A 20,856-nucleotide genomic window follows, 5' to 3' on the forward strand; every position below is an offset into this window, starting at 1 on the left:
ACTGAAGTTAGTTACCCAGAGACAGTTACCACTGAAGAGCATATATGAAACATAAGCCTTAGTGTGTCCTGTGGTTGTATGCGCTCACAGCCTGCTACACTGGGTTAAGTTCTCTCAGAAAGTTAATCTTACAGTGTATACCTTTAGCACTGCAGTGCTCATGATACATCCAGGAAGGGAGATACAAATTATATTTTACCTTGATTAAGGAATAAAATACCATTGTCATCCGACTAGAACGGATTTAGGCAGAAATGTAATTATACTCTGCACAGAAATCCTTACTTATTTTTGCCTTGAAGACATTTTACTTCCCTAATTGTCTCCCTCCTGCGGAGAAACACTTGATGCTGTAAGCTAAGTAGAGAATATGAGTGTGAATACAGAGGTCATTAGGTGGCTGTATTTTATAAAATAACGAGTTTTGTGAAACATGCCTTACATAATTCCTTCTCCTGTTTAGTAACCCACAAGGATGGCACTTTATGCATATTCCAGGCATACACAATAGCAGTAATTTCTACACAGCTCAGTAAGTCACAAATATGATCTCCTACAGTAACCCAAATTCTGTTTGCTCACACGAGCAGTGCCTGAAGTACCAGACAACCCTGGAGCTACAGGAAGATAAATGCTAGAACTGGCCAATTAAAAGGGAAGACCATACAGAAGAGAAGTGCACATGCTTGCTCTCCTGACCCGAAACATCCTGGCAGGCAGTCTGAAGAAAGAAGGAATGGAAGGCATCAGTAAGTAAGTAAGGCAAAGTGGGCAGTCAACAGGGATTAGTACCTGTTCATATAATGGTTTGAGTTGGAAGGAACCCTTAAAGGCCACCTAGACCAACTCCTTTGCAATGAACAGGGACACCTACAGCTCCATCAGGGTACTCAAAGTCTGGTCCAGCCTGGCCTTGAATGTCTCCAGGGATGGGGCATCAACCAGCTCTCTGGGCAACCTGTTCCAGAGCCTCACCACTCTTACTGTAAAAAAACTTCTTCCTTATGTCCAATCTAAATCTCCCCTCTTTTAGTTTGAAACCATTTCCCCTTGTCCTCTCACAGCAGACCCTACTGAAGAATCTGTCCACTTGCTTCTTATAGCTGCCCTTTAGACACCAACAGGTGGCAGTTATCAGGTCTCCCTTGAGCCTTCCCTTTTCCAGGCTGAAGAGCCCTAGTTCTCTCAGCCTCTTGTCACATAGGAAGTACTCCTTCTCTAGAATCACTTTTGTGGCCCTCCTCTGGATATGCTCCAGCAGGTCCATCTCTCTTCTGTACAGAGGACTCCCCATCTGGACATAGTACTCCAGATGAGGTCTCACCAGCGCACAGTAGAGGGGCAGGATCACCTCCCTCACCCTGCTGGCCAAGCTTCTTTTGATGCAGTCTAAGATACAGTTGGCTTTCTGGACTGCAAGGGCACATTTCTGGCTCATGTTCTCCTTACCATCCACCAGTATTCCAAGTCCTTTTCACCAGGGCTGTGCTTAATCCTTTTGTTCCCCAGCTTGTACTGATAGTGGGGGTTGCCACAACCCAGGTGCAAGATCTTCAACTTAGATTTGCTGAATCTTATGAGGTTCTCCAGAACCCAATGCTCAGCCTGTTTAGGTCTCTCTAAACAGCATCCTGTCCTTTGGGCGTGTCAACTGCACCACACAGCTTGATGTCCCCACAGAGTTGCTGAGGATGCACAATTACCTCGTTATCTCACTGCCTAGTTGCAAAAATGAGAGAGATGAAGAGGCCCAGCAAATGGAGCAGGAGCTTGAGTGTTTTCTTTCTGTTTTTGTTGCTAATCAGCTTAACTCCCTAATTTGCAGTCTGTATATGGAGAGATCCTGTGCACATAAGATTTTGAAAACTGCTATAAATGGTTTCCTCAACTTAAACACATGTGTACTACCCACACTAACAGATATGTTTACATTTTTAAGAGCTGATATTCAAAATTTGGTTGGATCTTGGGGAGTTCTATATGTTGTCCTGTAAAGCTGGGAAAATAGGATGTATCTGCATATACTCATTCCTATCAGCAGATAAATATACAGAATAAGTTCTAGAAAAAAAAAAAAACCTCAGCTTCGTGCTGAATTCTGGTTAATATAGCAGGTATAATTCTAGACCTAGATGAGACACTCATGTCATTCATGGACTTTTCTATCACTCTTTAGGTAAGGCTTGCACCTCTAGCTGAGTTACTAAGACTTGTCTAAACTTAAACATTCAAGAAAATGTATCTGTATTAATTAAAAATACGTACTAACGGTGAACTATTTAGTCTTTGTTACATCCTGCAAAAACACAATCATTCAGAAGGAAAAAAACTTGAATATTATTTCTTTTACTTCCAAAAAACCATTCAGCTAAACTGAATTAAAACTCCTTCAATTTCAAATTATGCTCTCTCTTAGAGATTTGATGCAATGTAAAAATAGCCATCATTTGATACAATTTTCCTGACAGTATTTGCATGGTTAAAACCTCATTCTAGTGTTACCCAGATTTTCCATCTACACCTCAGCTTATCTCACCCCAGCAGCAGAACTCTAGTTCCAGAAGTGCACACCTGAAAATTTGCTATTGAAGAGAACAACAACAATTATCTGTGCTCCATGCTTCTCACATAGGCATAGAATTTGTTGTGTGCCCAGCAACCATACAAAACAACTTTGACTCCCTTTTGCAAGGAGAAATGAAAGTCTTTCCAGCAGTTCAGGGGAATAGTTCTTGTTTAGAAATCGTCTGTTTGGAAATCTTGTGTCTTGACAATTTACCCCATTCTGGTTTTTAGCATTGCAAAATGTTCACTGTTTCAGACTGCTCTCCTATGTTACAACACACAGCAATTAACTGAAAGCCTGTGTAATCTGACTGCAGTTGGAGAGCCATGTGATTGCATTTCTTAATTGACAACTTTGTGCCTTTGTGAACTGCAGGATTCAGTATGTTGGAGCTCGGCAGCCAAGTTACTGGGCCATAAAGCATTACAGTTAAGCTGGTAAGATTCATCCATTTCTCAAAGTATGATTGTGCTTATAGTCCTGAAATCTTGCCATCATTTAACAACTTGTGGTGTTGCCTCACATCGATATTTCGCTGTAAACAACCCCAGTTGATGATTTGGTGACAGAAGCAAAGAAAGCACAGAAAAGCTCTGTGTGTGTGACATGTAATAGTCTCTGAAAAGAGCTGGATTGCAGTTAGCAATAATTGTGTTTCTGTCATCTTTAGATATGTAGAGTGTAGGTAGAAGAGGTTACAGAAACAGTATATAACAGTGTATCTGCAAGATTAATTAGTTTTAGAAATAAGCCTGAGAGGTCTGAAATGCAGTTATGTATAGCAGACCTCAGGCCTGAGAAGTATATGAAGAATACTTAGTCCTTAATAGATAACTGAACATATAGACTCTAGTGAAAAGAAGATCATAGAATCATAGAATCGTTTGAGTTGGAAGGGACCCTGAGAAGCCATCCAGTTCAGCTCCCCTGCAATGAGTAGGGACAGCTACAGCTCCATCAGGTGCTCAAAGTCTGGTCCAGCCTGGCCTTGATTATCTCCAGGGATGGGGCTTCCACCAGCTCTCTGGGCAACCTGTGCCAGAGCCTCATCACCCTTATTTTAAAAGCTTTCCCCTTACATTCAAAAGATCAAAAGATTCCAGGCTTTTTAGAGAATGTTCATGTACCCTGGATAGCTAAGGCAGCTAATTTTTCTGCTTTAGAGCTGCATTTAATCTCACCACTATTGTCTGAAGTCAAACACAAAAGCTCTGACATATAAGCTCACAGGCTCTGGTATACAACAGAGGACTATGAACAGTTTCTGTTTCCCCAGTGATCAACACTAACTCTAAAAGAAAACCAGAGGAAGACAGTGTACATAGTTTGGTTTTCATCAATTTTCATCAATATTCATCAATATTCCTGTTAAAAACTGCCAACAAAAATGCCTGCTGCTTCTTACAAAGCAGAATATGAGCAGAAACTATTACTCAGTTTACCTTGTGGATTTTTTTTAAGTAGCAAGAGAAGAAAAACATTTAAAAATTGAGCTGTTGAATTCAATAGCAGATAAGATACCTACTCAGAAGGTACAGGAATAACCAGGTAGTAACCAGGTAATTATTGTCATCTGTTAGCTATATGTAAATGTGTACTGCAGTCACTGCACCACAGAACTTCATACCTTGTGTGGCTGAGCAGGTTATACACATACTGATTCAACATGTTATGTTAAACACGCTGTTCATTCCTCCTGCTAGAATGCACTTTCTTTGGATTTTATCCTAAGGACACTAGGCTTACAAAATCCTTCTTCCTTCCTTTCTTTCTGCCTGTCTGCCTGTCTTTCTCATGGTCTTTCACAGCTACCTGTGTGACCCTAAGACTTTTTGAATGTTTGTCAAGTTTCACTGCAGCTGGATGAAGGAGGTCAGTTTCACATGTAAATGTACTGCTGCTTTAGACTTCATGAAGTCTTGTGAAGAGCAAAGACCCACAACCCAGGAGTGGGGCCGCAAGGAAGGTGAGACAACTACTACAGGTGTTTTTGAAAGAGGTGCCCAGACACAAATGACACAGATCCATCAGAGAGCAGGGTTCTCAATTCAGCTGCCTCTAAGACCATGGATTTCTGCTCTGCTGTTTGCTGGGAGCGCTGAGCACGTTGTCCAAGCATCTGGACACCACCCTGTAAGCTTGTCCAGCTGCTAACGAGAATGTTTTATAAAAAGCAAGAGCTGTACCTGATCTCAAGCAAAATACAAAAAATAACAACTCCTTCCACTTGTACAAAATGTTCAGTGCTGTGAGTGGCCAATTGCATGGCACAGAAAAGACTAACAACAGAAAATTCTCTTATCTATGTGGCTGCTCAGAACCTCCACTGCTTGGACCCAATTATCACCACATGCTTTTTATTTTATTTTTTTCTGATTATAACTTCGAAGGTTTGTCCTGACACTGTACAAGATGAATAACTTCAGAATTCAGAACTTCAGGCATCTCAGGTTGCATATAGGTTACTGCGTGCACAGTCATGTTCCCAAACATTCATTTCTGCTCTCCAGGCCCTGCCTGCTCTGCGAGGCTGACATAATCGCTTGGTGGGGTGGGCTGAAAGTGATCCGGATAAGAAATAATCCATCATAAGAAAAGGTTTATTTTTCAGCCAGATCAGCCTCTCTCATGCCAGCACACAGCAGGGAACAGAGCACTGTGATAGCAACAAGCAGTCAGGGATGGCAGATGTGCTGCTGCCCCAGAATTACCTGTGACTTTTCTCCCTCCACTTTTAAGATCTAACAGGAGTTGTTTTATAGGAATAGGTGTTGAAGAGTGACTGTCAAGCGCTCCATGAGAAGCAGTCAACTGAGTCATCTAGCAGCAGAGAGGACTATAAAGAAAGGCTTTATACAAAAGTACAATTACCCAAACATCCATCCAGCAGAGAAGGCCTTGTGGCCCATTCTTGTTAATTTACTGCTGCCAAATTGTTCTGCCATCTGAATCCCCATCTGAATGAACACTGGGTGCACTGCAGTGTGTGTTTTGACTGATGTCACTCAACAGCTCTCCCACACACATACTGTCACAGGAGAGAGAAAAAGTGTTTTGTGTTTCTCACAAATTCTGCAATTCTAATCCAGGGGAGAGCACACCAACAGTTCATTATATGAACATATAATCTCTTTTCCATCCCACTCCCTCTGTTCTGAGCCAGGATCAGTATTTGGAGGCCTGAGAACATGTAAGAGGAAGGTGGAATATGAATCACTGTCATTCAAAACTGGCAGAAAAAGTGAGAGGTGGTGGAAGATAAAGGAATCTGAGAAGCAAATCACCTGAAAAACAAGCAAGCAAAGAAACAAACAATGCTTTCTTCCGTGAGCATCACCATACCTCTGGCTTTTTGTCCCTTCATCCACACTGTCTCCACAATAAAAAGGCTTTGACTGATCACTGTCTCTTAGCAATGGTATGAAGCGAGAACCCAAAGGCTAACTTTGTTCATAGTGCTTACCAGAGGAAACAGTGTGAAGTTAAAGTCGTAACAAAACATAGAGACATAGAATCATTAAGGTTGGAAAAGACCCTTAAGATCATATGTTCCAACCATGAGCCCACCCTCACCATGCTCACTAACCATGTCTCTCAGTGCCACATCTCTACGGTTCTTGAACACCTCCTGGGACTCTCCCTGCTGGCTCCACCGCCTCCCTGGACAGCCTGTTCCAGTGCCTGACCACTCTTCCAGAGAAGAAATTTTTCCTAACATTCAAACTGACCCCTCCACTGGTGCAACTTGAGGCACTGCTAGCCAGGAGCATTGGTCAGCTCCCTCCTCGCCAAAACCTCCTTTCAAGGGGATGTAGAGGGCAATAAGGTCTCCCCGGCGCCTCCCACAGACCACACAATCCCAGTTCCCTCATCCGCTCCCCATCATGCTTGTGCTCCAGACCCTCTGAATGCACTCCAGAGTTTCCATGTCTTCCATGTAGTGAGGGGCCCAAAACTGAACGCAGTGCTCGAGGAGTGACCTCACCAGCGCCACACGTGCTGGAGCCTTCTGCCCATAGGATCGAGCTTCGGCAAAGTTCTGCCTGGGCTTCACAGAACACTGTTGTGCTGATAGTGCAGGCAATTTTTTATTTTTTTTTCCACTTCATATTTGTTCAAGCAGTAAGAGAGGCCACAGCCTGAAATCATTCAGCCTAAATAAGCACACACCCCTCCCCCCCCCCTTTTTTTCTGCAAATACAGGCACAAAAAGGGGGTAGTCTGTGCAAAAGACAACTTTCTCAGTGGCACACCTCAGCTAGCCGCGGTTAGCACTAAGTGTCAGAACGAAGGCTTAAGGCGGCAGTGCGGGAAGGCGCGTGGTTAGCAGGGGAGCGCAGGGGGCACAACGCATCGGCGCGGGGCGATGCACTCCAGCGCTGCGCTGGGGCGGCCGCTGCCCGCACGCACTGCGGCCGCCGCCGGGGTGTGCGGGGCGGACCCTGAGCAGGGCGGGCACCGCGGCTTTGACAGCGTAGAGAGGGACGCGCGGCGCGGCCCGGTGAAGGCACCCGGGTAGCGCCCAGAGCCTGCGGAGGACTGCACAGCTTCGGCACCGAACGGGGTAACGCTTCGCTGCTCTTCGGGAACCGCTGGGGGATATCCATCCGCTCTCCGGCTTCCCTCTCGTTTTCGGCTCCCACCCGCTTCTTGCCCTCTTTCGGATCGTTTAATCCCACCCTCACGGCCCGGGAGGGAGGGAGCGGAGAGGGAGGGGAAAGAAAATAGGGATTTGGGGGACCGAAGGGAGCGGAGCGGGGCCGGACGGGAGGGGCAGCGCTGCCCAGGGGAGCGCACGGCAGCCGTGCGGGGAGCACAGGGAGCGGCCGGGCCTTGGGATGGTGCTTCCCCTGGGGGGATGAGAATGGGAACGGGGGAAAACGGGAACCAGAAAAAAGAGGCAGCTTCCTTCCTTCCTGTATCGGTGCCGCCCTTAGCCTGAGAGCGGCCGGGGGGCTGGAGCTGGGAGAGCTCATGTCCGGCCAGCCCCGAGGACGGAGCGCTGCTACCCCGGAGCGCTCCCGAAGGGCGGGGGGCATCTCAGCAGCGCAGGGGCTGAACTCACCGGCATGAAGGTGGGGAGGAAGCTGCAGCCCGCTGATGGTGCTGCACAACGTGACGTGGTACCGGCGTTAGAGACAGGTTCGTAGGCTTCTTGCATTCACACAGCTGCTGAGAAAACCTCCTTGTGTGCAGTGATGGGTTGCCATAAGGACACAGCAGGTGAAGCAGGCGTGGACAAGGGCACTAAGACTGGGAAAGATGCATGTGTGAAATCTGCTGCTTTCAATACTAACCATATACCAGACTGTTTCTCAGCTGCTGCATTTATCCGACTTTTTTCCCCTGGGTTTCCCTGTTGTCCTCCAGAACCAGAACTCACACTCACTGCTCCTTTCAGGCGTGGGAGAGAAGGAGGAAACCCCCAAATCCTTCATGTTACAGAGAGGAAGCTGTGTCACTGACACCAACAGGTAGTGCCCCAAGAGAAGTGCTGCTTATCAGTATAACCAAACAGTTCTGCTGCAGTCAGAATCGGAATATTGCAGCTGCCACCTGGTACAGTTCTGTGGTTTTATTATTACACAGAAATGTAACAGTATTCCAACATTCCTAACAGGAAACGTGCAGCCTTAACAACCAAGGCCTTTGCTCACAAAAGCCATGTCCTATTTCCCTATTGCTATGCTCTATTCTTTGCACTCTTAGTGAGCAGCAGCAAAGCTGCACCGCTCTCCGAGCTGAGCAGCCCACACCACACCCATTCCCTTTACACTGCTGCATCCCTCACCCTGCAGATCCTGGGTTCTCAGGGTGCTGACCAAAGCATGCCATGTTTAGCAGTTGTTTTTGTTCAGTATCTACCTTGAATTACTTACCTGTGTGAGTTACCAGTGTGATTAAACCATTAAATGCCATCATGGCAACAAAACCAGACAGATCTGTTACATATCTGGGAAAAATGGCCTCCCTCCTACCTTTTATATTCATAGGCTGAGGATCCATGACAGTGGAAGCTGCCTCTTGCTGTATTTGTTTTAGTGTCTTGTAATCAGCTTTTATTTTAGCAGAGCACTGTGACACAAAGCAATAAAATACAAATAATCTGCAGCACCTCCGTGAGTCAGAGTATTTGGCTTCCAGCTTCTGAGAGCAGACAGCAAAAGGCAATAGCTGATGCCACTGTTATCAGCATCTTTGTCTAATGCCACTTCTTTTTACCAAATAGGGATGCAAACTTGATATTAAAGCAGAAGTGAGCTCAAATAAAAATCCACCCCTCAGATTTTGGAGGGCTTCAGGCAGGTCTCTGTAAAAATGTGCACCCATTTTTATACAGAGCATTATCAAATTCTGTTACAACATTTGCGTGTGTGTTTACCTCAGGCACAGGAAAAAAAAAAGTAGATTAAGAAAGATACATAAATAATTCTAAAGTCACATGAACCTTTGCTGTCATCTTCTAAAAGACGGCTCTTCGCAAAGCTGCTTGCCTTAAATCTCTGTGTGGAGCTATTATTTCACAGAACTCTCTTCTCCAAGCTGCTTTTCACTCCCACTTGATCTTAATGCTGACATTGCTGCTTGATAGCAGTGGAGGAAAACATCACTTTCCTGTGGCTTTGCACAGCAGGGAGCAGCCAGCTGAAAGCCAGCAGGGGCTGAGAATGGTATGTGGAAAAGTAAGACAGAAGGAAGAGAGAAGATGAGGAAATAACTGCAGTTGAAATACATTCAGTTCACAGCCTGTTTTAATAGTGGCATATTTTTACTTTATTAATTCAGGGGGAATGGAGAAAGTGTCTTCCAGCTGCCACATCCATGTACTTTGGTTGTTAGTTCAGTAGCTTCTAAACTGTGGGCCCTGGATTTCCAGGGGTTTGTGAATGATTTGTTAACTGCAGTTTGGGGAGAAGAACAAGCCTACCTATCAGAATGCATTCAAGATGGAATTCTACAGTTTCTGGGGTTTCCTGATGGGGTTATGAACCACTGCCTTCTGAACAGGCTGTACAGGAAGGTGGTGAAGTCACCGTCCCTAGAGGTGTTTGGGAACCATCGCCACCCTGGCGATGTGGCATTTGGGGACATGGGTTAGTGGGCATGGTTGTGATGGGCTGGTGGTTGGACTTGGTGATCTCAGAAGTCTTTTCCTACTTTAAGGACTCTATGATTGTATGATTCTGTATATCTGTGTATTTTCATTCTTTGAGAAATTCTTAAGTTCCAGCTCCTAAGTCAGGAAAAGTTGAGGAATGGCAGGTGAAAACAGCCTGCTGCTCCCTTGATTTCTGCCTCTTACCGCATGGAGCTGCCACAGGGCACCACATCCAAACCTTCTCCACTTCCCCAGCCACCTCTCTTACAGTTTTAGCTATCACCAACCTCTTACACCGTAGCAATATTATGCCTTTAGTACATAGATCATCAAACCTGAAAGAACTGAGAAGTCCAGTGCATCACCTGTAACCATGGTCCTTGCCATAGCCCTGAGCATTTTCAGTGAAACTGTAATAAAACAGCCTGGCTTATTTGACATCCACTGTATCACAGGAAACAAGGGCAAACAGGTCCTGTAATGACTACCATAGCACATGGCTGCTTCATTATACATTTGATTGCGTGCTCTACTGGCCATGAGTGATTCTGGCCAGCTATTGGCACTAGCTGGTTCCAAGTTTGCCTAGAAACAAAATAATGGCAGCTGCTGCAAGCAGTGCTTGAAGTAGAAGATGTGGGAGATGTATTTGCACCTTCTAATAAAGTGTAGTCTAAGAATAACTGCTGAGCTCCTTCCATTAACATTCTGCTGAATTTTTTTAGAAGCATATCTTGCCAGAGTGGTTTTTCTTTCCTAGGGAGCCTAACTCCTACTGTTAAATGTAAATGTAATGGTCAGATGTGCAAGCACTTGCCTTTTACGTGATGCTGCTGTTTTCAATACAAGTCTGAACACATTGTGGAAACATTATCTGGCATCTCACTTGCTCAAAATTGTCAGAAAACAGGAAAGGAATTGTTGTACCATGAATTGTAGATGAGAAAAGCTGGCCATCTGGTCCAACTATACTCATCGTGGTGGAAACCTCACTGTACAGAACAGTGAGCTGACAGTGTGCATGTATGAAACAGAAGGAAATTTCTGTGTCTTTTAACAACTGTGTGGTGCTTGAATCAGCTTCCCTCAGGCTCCAGCAGGACTGTCTGCTGGGGCACTACCACCACCACCCTCAGGAAAAAGCTCTTGTCTCTCCTAGAGGAAGTCAGTCTATACAGACCTGGTCCTGAGGCTGCAGCTTGGCTGCACAAAGCCAAGCTGGGGGGCAGTGGTGCTTTTCTGCTCCAGTTTTAAACCTGGGATGCTACTGCAGGAAGAGCATGGAACATTTGCTGACACCATTGTGACTCTTTGCTGTCACAACATGCGTTCCCAGGACATTCTCCAAGAGCCCACCTCTGTTTCATGCAGTGAAGACCCTCTGGTCTCTGTGCCTCCTTATGGACGAGGCAGTGGAGGATGGAGATGCCTCTCTTGAGTCAGCAGTCCAGGAGCCTCCTAGAATCTTGTGATGACACGTGGGAGGCTTTGCTCCAGGAATACTTGCCCTCAGAACACCTCTCTGCAGAGGAGTTGGGAGCAGACAGAAAATCAGCTTTAAAGCCTTAACACAGGTGACAGTATTCTGACAGCATCCCAGAGAGGAAGTTATGTATTTTTCTGTTCTTTCTCAATGTATGCAGAGGTAACTTTATCCTAATCAGTGCAACTCAGCCAAGTAATTAGAGGATAATGAAGACAGAGGTGTGGATTTGGATGCGGTCCAGGTGTTCCCAGAGGGAATCTGCACCAAGATCTAAGTAAAGAAAAAAAGACGAAGTTTTGCATTGTATCCACACAGCTTCCAAGCACGTTTAAGCAATTGCTCAGTTCTACGTAGAGCTGCTATAGAAATGGTCTCCACTGCTAGTAATTAGGTGGTTGCAAAGTAGTCATTATCCACGATTCACGCAGTTGCCTTTTAAAACACTGTAAAATTCAACTCTGATTCATTCTTTTCACCTTAAACTTCACAGTCAGAAATGGTGCTTAAATACTTAGAAGAGAACAGGATCTCCGAAATGGGGGAAAAACAGAAGCTACATTACCAACAGCTTCTGAAAACAGAATAGCTTCACTAAAGGCCAGAACCATCCTGGTGGCTTGAAAACAGCCCAATGAGAAGCTCTGCTCTCAAGTTCTGCTGGTTAGAACAAATTTTATCCCTGTAAAAGCAAAAGCTCTTGGTTCTCAGTGCTAACAGACAAAAGGTGGAGAGGTGGTCAATGTCCCCCATCTTTCCTAGAATTCTCATAATGGTTTTGGCTGGAAGAGATCTCTAAGATCACCAAATCCAGCCATCAGTGCACTCCCACCATGACACTGAACGGTGTCCCTCAGAGCCACATGCACACATCTCTTGAACCCGTCCAGAGACAGCGACTCCATCACCTCCGTGGGCAGCCTACTCCAACGCATCACCACACTTTCTAGGAAAATTTTCCCAATATCCAAATGGAACCTCCCTTGATACGGCCGTGTGCCCGTTGTTAGGCTCTGTGGTTCTGCTACCCAGAAAAAGCAGCCTTTTCCTCTGGCAGTGAGCTAGCATTCAGCACGGCAAGCCTGGCTAAGCCAGAAACGCTGGCCAGTGTGCAGTGTGCCCAGGGGTTGAGCTCCCAGAGGGACGGGGACAGCGCGGTGCTGTGAGCGCGGAGCCCCGCAGGGGGAGCGGCAGCGCACGCCCGCAGTCGGGACCCGGCTGATACTGCCCGGGCCGCAGGAGCCGGGAGGCTGTGATTCCTGCAGTGAGGCTGCGCCCCAGCGTCGGCCTCTCCAGTGCTGTGCCGAAGACGTGGTTCCCGCTTCTCACCGCTCAGCGCTTTGGTGAAGGTTATTAATACTTGAATGCATAACCCGGGACTTGCAGAGCTTGCTGTGGCCTCACCGTGCTTGCAGCTCCTGAACTCCCACCATAGCTAGCTGCAGATGAAAGTTGGTTTCTTACTACATGGGGACTAAACTACCTTCTAGCTCTTCCTCATCTCCTTGTATTTTCCCATTGTGTTCCTCACTTTCACACTAGGAGTCATAGCAGTCACATTCAGTCACAGCACCAACAGTGCTGCTCACATCACAAGGTGGCTCATAAGTACACCATTGGGAGTTGTAGAATGATTGCACATCTGTGTGTTCCCACTGTGTTTGTGACTTGGCCGCAGAAACTGAGAAGAGGAAAAGCCCTGGGTTTTGGATGAATGAGTGCATTCAAATGCGAGATCTTTACATCCGATGAATTTCGGGTCTTCGTACTGTGAATCTCAGTGCCTTCGATCTGGTGGTTGAAATGCAGCCATCACCTTTAATGCCTTTACAAGGTCACTGATGCAACAGCGTCTGTGAAACAAGGTTGTGCAATAAGGAAAAAAATAATAAAAGAAAACTATGGGAACACAGTGCAGATTCTCATGCATCGGTGTGCCAATTTGCTATCTCTGTTCACACAAAATCTTTGAAATCTTGTATTTTTGTGAGTTGTTAGAATAGCACAACCCTGGTGTCACAGGTCTATCCAAGGACTGTTTGAGCTGTCAGGGCGTGAAGGATCTGTTCTCTAACAAAGATTTGAAGCAACTCTCATATATTTTCCATTAATCTTAGTAAAAGACCCTTCATACAAGATCATATTGCCACAGGGCAATGGGAAGCAGTACTCATAATAGTAAATATAGCAAATCTGTGAAAGAGTAATGAAGGCAGTTTTGAAATAGTTCCAGATTTAGACCCTGCTCACTATTCTCTGAGTTACTTCTACATGTGGCTCTTTCTTCTGAGACACACAGTGAAACACTGTGGCACTGGTTGCTTCCCATCCACACAGCATTCCTTAGGATGCTTCAGGCAACAGTGCAGAGAAGGAAAAAGGGCTGGGAGCAACATTCTGTGGTTAGAAGATAGCGAAGGCAGGAGGTTAAAAATGGGAGAAATTCTCCACTTATTCAGTCAGATGGAGGACATGAATAGCTCAGTTCACAAGGACAGGGAATAGCAAGTAGAAAGGAAAGTCAAACAGTAGGTTATAAAGGGAAATTGCTGGCATGAGAGAATTTACATAAGCAGCCTACATGCCCTAGTTTGGTGTAAGCTACCAACAGCTAGGAGTTAGGTGTCCATAGCAGCCCAGAGAAGAAGAACAAGAAAGCTGGATATGGCAAAATCTCATTTCTGTGAAGATGAGTGCTTGCTTAGAGTATGTGTGTGTATGTGTATACAAATATATAGAAATGTCTCAGATTAAAATTAAAGGCATAACCTCTTATATTATAAATATGAGTAAATGGCTCACTTGTATCTTGCTAATCCTGCTGCTGCTGTGTATTTCACAGGGTCTAGAGAGAAGGAGACATCTGACAGGGAGACACATTGCACCTAGCGTACACATGCCTCTAGTGAAGTGAATTGGTGTGTTTGCTATTTCCCTTCACACTCTCTGGAGTAAAGCATAAACACATGCAGGCTTTTGGAAGTGTATAAGCGACAGAAGGGAAGCATGTGTCACTCCACAGAGGTAGAAGTTTGTCTTTCAAATGTGTGCTAGGCAACGATACCAGACATCTGGCTTTGGTTCTTGGCCACGACGTGTTATTATGTCACTGTGGCCAAATACCTGCATCTCTGCTATTAGCAGAAATTTCTGTGCTTTTAACAGACAAAAAGATTCATTTTTCTCCACACTTTGCACCCGTGTTGCTTGTTTGTGTTGCATTTCAAGTACAGTAACAGACACAGTAAAATCTTATCTCAACTAACTTAGATCAGAGCTCCTGTGTGCTGAAAAGGCATTAATGGCATCCTGCTCATCTTCCTTCATGGTCCTGTGACAGTGATGTCCCCACTGCAATGGGCCCCTCAGCAGCCTTCTCTTTTGGCTTACTTGGTGCCTACTCTCAGCTTTCCATTTCCTCAAATCCTGGTCTTCCCATTCTGATAGCTCCTGTTTCATTAATCACCATTCTTCTTCCTCTCCAGGTGTGGACAAACTTTGGCAGCTACCAATGCAATGGTATCTTGACATCCTGAGAAGATGCAGTGAAAGTGAAGGAGGGAGGGCACTGGGTGCCCTGAGGTAGGAGTGCCCTCTTGCAGCAGCTATGTTACACTATGCTTGGCAGCTCTATGGGAGGTGGTGCCGCTGGTCCAGTCCTTTCATCCACCTTCTCACTCTGACTGTGGTGACATTTGGTGTGCTGGCTCCTTTGATTTGCCACCGACTCCTCTACTCTTATTTTTATTTGCGGCGCTGGCACCTGAATCCCATGAGCCAGGAGTTCCTGAGGCAGAACCAGCAGGAGGGTCAGGCTGCCCTCCATTATTTTGAGAAGCTGCAGATACCAAATATCTCCAAGGCCTCTGACAGCGAGACCTTTCGGCCCTTGCTGCTGGTCACCATTATCACTGTGCAGAGGCGGGATGATTTCCACTATGTCTTGCAGGTGGCATCCCGTTTCCACCACCTCCTCCAGCAGTGTGGGACAAATTGCCAGAGCCACCGTGTCCTCGTGTGTAACGTGGAGCCTGACCCCAGTCGTCATCAGGATGTTAAGCTGCTCAGCAGCTTCTTTCCTACGGTCAGTCGTGACAAAACTGGGGATGACCCTGACCCCAGAGTGAACCACTTTGAGAAGGAGAAGCAGGACTACGTCTTCTGCCTTGAGCAGTCGCTCTTGGCATATAACCCAGAATATGTCCTGGTAGTGGAAGATGATGCTGTGCCAGAGGAAGAGATATTCCCTGTCTTGCAGCACCTCTTCTTAGCCCGATTCTCCAAACCATACCTCAGAGATGCACTCTACTTCAAACTTTACCATCCTGAGAGGCTTCAGCAGTATGTCAATCCCGAGCCCATGCGAATCCTCGAGTGGCTGGGTTTGGGAATGCTTCTGGGGCCTGTGCTGAACTGTGTGTACTCCTGGGCAGCGGGTCGCCCAAGCCTGAATTGGCCCATCATCTTGTTCTTTGCTGCCTACAGCATGGCACTGTCAGAGCTGGTGGGACGGCATTACTTGCTGGAGCTGCGCCGGCTGGCCCCTGCGCTGTATAACGTTGTGCCAGTCACAGAGTGCTGCACACCTGCCATGCTGTTCTCTGCTCCTTCTGCCCATCGTGCCTTAGGTTACTTGAAGGGGCTGCAGTGTCGCCAGGGTTTTGCTAAGGACATTGCCCTCTACTCACTGCTGCGCACGAAGGGGGAGAATGCCTACGTGGTGGAACCCAACCTGGTCCGGCACGTGGGAATGTATTCCAGCATTCGCCTGAACGACAACCCGAAACTGCTGTGATGTCTTCATGCCTTTCTAGACACAAAGCCCTGAAAACCTTGTCACTGAGCTGAGACACTGCAATCTCAAGTGCTGAACACCCTGCCACTTGCACCAAACATCCACTGCCTCCAAGTGGACAGAGAACAACCCTTGAAAAAGAAGTTTCTCAAGAAATGAAGCTTATGTACACGCAGACCCTAATATGTATTTTGAACTAATCACCATATGGCATTTATGGCTTGGACTAGATGATCTCAGTGGTCTTTCCAACCTTAATGATTCTATCATGCTATGTGAGAGGGAAGTGGAGGCTTTCCGATTACGGTGTGGGTCATCTACTCTCCTTCACCATGATCAACGAAAAGCTCTCACAACATTATGAACAGCTGTACTGCCTACTCTTCTTTGCATTCATTACAGAATTCTCAGCTTAGGGAAGCAGCAATGCTGGACAAAGTGAATGTGTCTAAATTAAGCTAGTGAGGGGAAAGAGCTCTTATTTGCCCATCCTCACTAAGGTCTGATGTCTGCCCTTTCTATTTCAAAGTTGTGGTTCTAAGCACATCTTTCGAAAGCAGCACAGATATAATGAGAATTTTCCCTGAAAAATCATGTAGGTTCTGCAAATTTTACTAAGAGTTTCAGTATTTCTTACTTTCTCTCCTTACAGATCCTGTCTGTACCTATACCCTTTCCCGTCCTTTTGCTCAGAGCAGAGGCCATTGGAAACTTGTCTTTGCTGCTTTGTTAAAGGTCAGCTCAGAAGGTAGAAATGGGAAAGCAGAATAACAGCCACTGGTGTTACACAGCCACGTCACAAATGCACAATTTCATAGATACATTCCCAGAAATTATAAACAATACACAATTACTACCATGTTGGTAGGTATCACCACTAGTTGTAGAGGATCCAGGTTGTTAAGAGCCTTTATCAGTTGCTGATTGGACTTAGACATTCAACAGGCATTTACCTTGACTTCCTATCAGCACAGAAGCAAAGGGAAGATTACATCAGGTGCTGCCACAGTGTGGGATCCTTATTTTGTTTTGGAACTGTGATTTACAGCTCTGTCGAAGTGGTCCACTCACTGCTCCTGGCAGCAAGCAAAGTGTCTGTAAGAAAGCAAGCTAGCTGTTCGTATAAAGAAGCAACACATCAAAGTGTCACTCCTCTGCTGACCAATTAACTTAACCTGTTCTGTTTGTCAGGCATTTGGGATAGGTACTTTGTACTTTAGCTGTGAGCACAGTTAAATATAAAACCGTAGGGATAACAGAGATATCATATAAAATCAAGACTGTCACCAAAATGTAACTGAAAAAAGCCCTCTTGGACTTCAGTGGGCTTTGAATCAAGTTCACTTTTAGGTAGAGTTTGGTTGACCTAAACTTGAAACCAGTTTCCTAACTTCAGAATTAACCAAGCACAGCATTTTCATTGAGTTTTGGTTGGGGAGAGTCATTTGTTCCTTTATTCTTGCCAAAGAAAGAACTCTACTTTGAGTTTTATTTTTCTCAGTCTCTACCAGGTGATTTAAGCCTTCAGCTTTTAACAAGTCTGGTTGTAGGTGGGAAAGGCAGTAAAATCCTGAAAGGTGAATCATTTGCAGGCTTCCAGCTGTGTGTCCATAGTGGGTACTGAACACAAAGTACACGTGCTCCACACAGGTTAGCCAATTAGAAATGGTTTCACAGCTTGGGGCAGTGCATGCTCAAACAGATGAACTATGCTCATCCAGTAGATCAGCTAGGGCACTTTAATATCTTCTTTGGAAATCAGATGTGAATAAAGCTTGCTTGTGGATTCCATGTCATTCCAAGGGCCAAACATCTCTTCTGCCAGAAGACACAGAAAAGACTGCACAGGCAGAGCCCTTAAGTTCATTCTTAGCTGCTGAAAACCCCAAAGATATCAAAATGGTCACACAGAACCACCAGTGGCAGGTGGGCAAGCCTATTCTTGGGTGTTATGATAACAAGGTAAGATGGCAGGATGTGAGTGTCACTTTCTATTTATTCCACTAAGTGCCTGCACCTGCAAGTACAACTTGTTTGCTTATGCTTCTTCAGCTATGAATGTTTCGGTGTGGTATGCTTTCTCTTCAATCTTTTTTTTTCAACTTTGTACTGTACAAATCCAGAACAACACCCTGTTATTTTCATGAGGGTCCACTCATTCTTGCAAAGAAAATCTCACAGTAAGGTACAATTTTGATATTAGGAAAAATTTTTTCTCCAGAAGAGTGGTCAGGTGCTGGAACAGGCAGCCAAGAGAGTTGGTTGAGTCACTGTCCCTGGAGGTGTTGAAGAAACATTTAGATGTAGTACTGAGGGGCATGGTTTAGTGGGAAATATTGGTGATAGGTTGAAGAATCTTGGAGGTCTTTTCCCACCTTCATGATTCTATGGTTCTATGATTCTATAATAAGTGGGATAGAGAAAGAAAAAATGAAGGGAGGAAAAGGAATTAAGAAACATTAGATAAGAATGCAACCAAATATACGGAGTCAATAAATGTTTTGATGTGGGAAATTATGTATCAGTTTGTCTCCAAGTTATTTTCCTTTTATTTTGCCCTGTGTTAGTCTGTTGTTCCAGTAGTAAGTAATTTCACTAAGCTACATATCTGAAAATTGAGAACATAAGCTTCAGGCACTCCTCTAAAACTAGAAAACCATTTACAGAGCAAAAGAGCCAAGAATCGTTTGCAAACAGCATTTGGAGGGGAAACAACTTCAGCCTGCCAGTGAAAGAGTTCCTGATAAACCACTTAAGTGCCTGATTCACCATTACAGTGGAAGTGGTTCTTTCACTGAGCCAGCTGGGAGCTACTCCTTAGTGCCCATCACAATGCGACATCACAGACAACCATATATTCTGTGCTTTGGAATGCTGAAAATGACCTTTTTTGGGGGGGGGGGAGTGGCGGGGGGGCTACGTGTTGTAAAAGAAATGACGATTTGGAGAATCCTACTTCACCTTTGAAGGGAAAAAAAAAGGGGGGGAGGTTACTGTTAATTCCAAATTCCTGCAGGATTTTATTCCACAGTTTGGGCTACAAGTGCATTTTCAAACACTGGAGCCATTTACTTCTCTTCTGCACCACGAAAGTGGATCTGAGTTGTCATATCTCAAGCTATGTAAGATCAAGCATCACCTCCTTGAAACACAGCCTTGAGGTTGTTCTGACTTGCATTCAAAAATCAGACCAACCATTTTTGAAATAATATGGGTTTTGTTGGATGTTGGTTCATTCTCAGTAGTTCAGGACTATTTTTCAATGCAGCAACTATTGCTTGCACTGGAGGATTCCTGCTTCATGGGACAGACAACAGGACTCAAAATTCAGGGAAAAGTATTCAGTTAAACAAAAAACTACCTCTATTTCCAAAGCATATCCAACATAAGCACATAAGCATGATTCCTGGCAGAAAATAAAACTGTTGACAATAAATTGATAGGACTTTATTAGAATAGAAGCCCAAGAGGTTTTTCTAACCACAACAGGTATCAATATCTTAGTGAGAAAGTACTGCATTTGAAGAGAGGAGAAAGACTTTCTCTCAGTTGTGATGAGCTGCAAATGGCCAGACTGGTTATTTTGACAGCAGTTTGTCTGGACACAAGGTGCTTCTGTTTAAAATATAGGATTTTATTTTATTTTTATTTTTTTGCTAAAGATATTTACAAGTAAGCTTTCAATAAACAATCAAACAAACAAACAAATAAATAAAATAAACAGCATTTGTATAAAAACTGTTGTCTCTTTTGTCTTTATGTCACTGTTAGTTTCCCTGACTGGCAGATCCATCTCCTTCATTACTAAATTTGACTGAAGAAAGATACTTCTCTGATCGCTTTTTGCATCTGCATGGGCTTAATTACTTGCCATTGAATCCTTGGATAGTACAGGTTTAAAAAGGACCCATGAAGGTCTCCACAACAGCTTTATGGATGTTACATCCAAATTCACCAGATGCTAGAGTCCAACATTTGGTTCTGAATAACCTTCAGTATATCTGCCAATAATGCATATAGAATTATGTGCCTGTTGGCTGTGCTTCTTCGTGTATCTGTGTTGCTAGAATACCTTCATTTCCCCACATTACCTTCTGCCCTCACAGGTCGTGTTTTCAGAGAATTCCCCTGACTGGACAGTTTATTTGTGCACCTATGGGCAAAGACACAGCAAACCAGACCACGTCCAAGACTTATGTCCTGTATGGCAAGCTATGAGTGCCACATTCCCAGCTGCGTAACTACTCCCGATTTTAAATGTTGATGGCAAAAAACAATGTTGTATTATCTTGCACTATCGGTTCTATATGAATTCTTCAATGTCTATTTGCTTTTTCAATTTCTGTCACAGTGTGCAATGTTCCTGCACTAGAGAAACCACAATTACAATGGTATTTTCAGTAAATGAGACCACTTCAGACATCTGCTGTAGTTTGTATTTTGCAAACTGAATGCTAACATTAGCATGCAGCACCTAAATGTGCCTTTTTGCAACTGTGCTGCTTAGCTAAAGTGGTAATTAACAGATAAGTGTTCCATTCTAGCAGCAAGTTATTTACTTAACTTTCTTTTTAAAAGCAAAATGTCAGCAGAAAGGCACAGAAACCAGTGTCATTACTGCATTTATCTTCATGTCCTGTACAACACAAGCAGAAGAAGACCTGTAACAGGTATTTTGCACAGCCCAGCAATGTCACCACTGGCAGCCTGATTTGAAGTTGTATCCCCATTTGCTGTCCCCAGCACAGAAATGACTGTGAACATTTGGGTTTTGATAACAGCCTAGATATGCATTTGCCTATATTTCACTCTGAGCCATGATGTTGGTTGCAGCGCAGCTTTAAGCCAGAAGACATAAGAGCAAACAGGCCCCCCAGGCCTGACTGAGGTCCTTCCTGCACCAGCCCTGCCCA

At 44.8% G+C, this 20,856-nt stretch overlaps 1 protein-coding gene across 3 annotated transcripts; it reads left to right on the forward strand.

Moving 5' to 3' along the window:
* Positions 1–7,015: 7,015 nt before the first annotated feature.
* On the forward strand, positions 7,016–18,460 carry TMEM246 (transmembrane protein 246). 3 transcript variants are annotated; one of them, XM_004949500.5, is made up of 2 exons: positions 7,016–7,708; positions 14,634–18,460. In XM_004949500.5, exon 2 carries the CDS (start codon positions 14,756–14,758, stop codon positions 15,941–15,943), a length of 1,188 nt encoding a protein of 395 aa, XP_004949557.1. In that variant the 5' UTR covers positions 7,016–7,708; positions 14,634–14,755; the 3' UTR covers positions 15,944–18,460. The 3 variants fall into 3 exon arrangements, with proteins under 3 accessions (XP_004949557.1, XP_004949556.1, XP_040512276.1); XM_004949499.5 differs by having other exon boundaries at positions 7,016–7,130; XM_040656342.1 differs by lacking the exon at positions 7,016–7,708 and adding an exon at positions 7,733–8,040.
* The last annotated feature ends 2,396 nt before the right edge of the window (positions 18,461–20,856 follow it).

Source organism: Gallus gallus, chromosome Z, assembly GCF_016699485.2.
Source record: "Gallus gallus isolate bGalGal1 chromosome Z, bGalGal1.mat.broiler.GRCg7b, whole genome shotgun sequence".
NCBI lineage: Eukaryota > Metazoa > Chordata > Aves > Galliformes > Phasianidae > Gallus > Gallus gallus.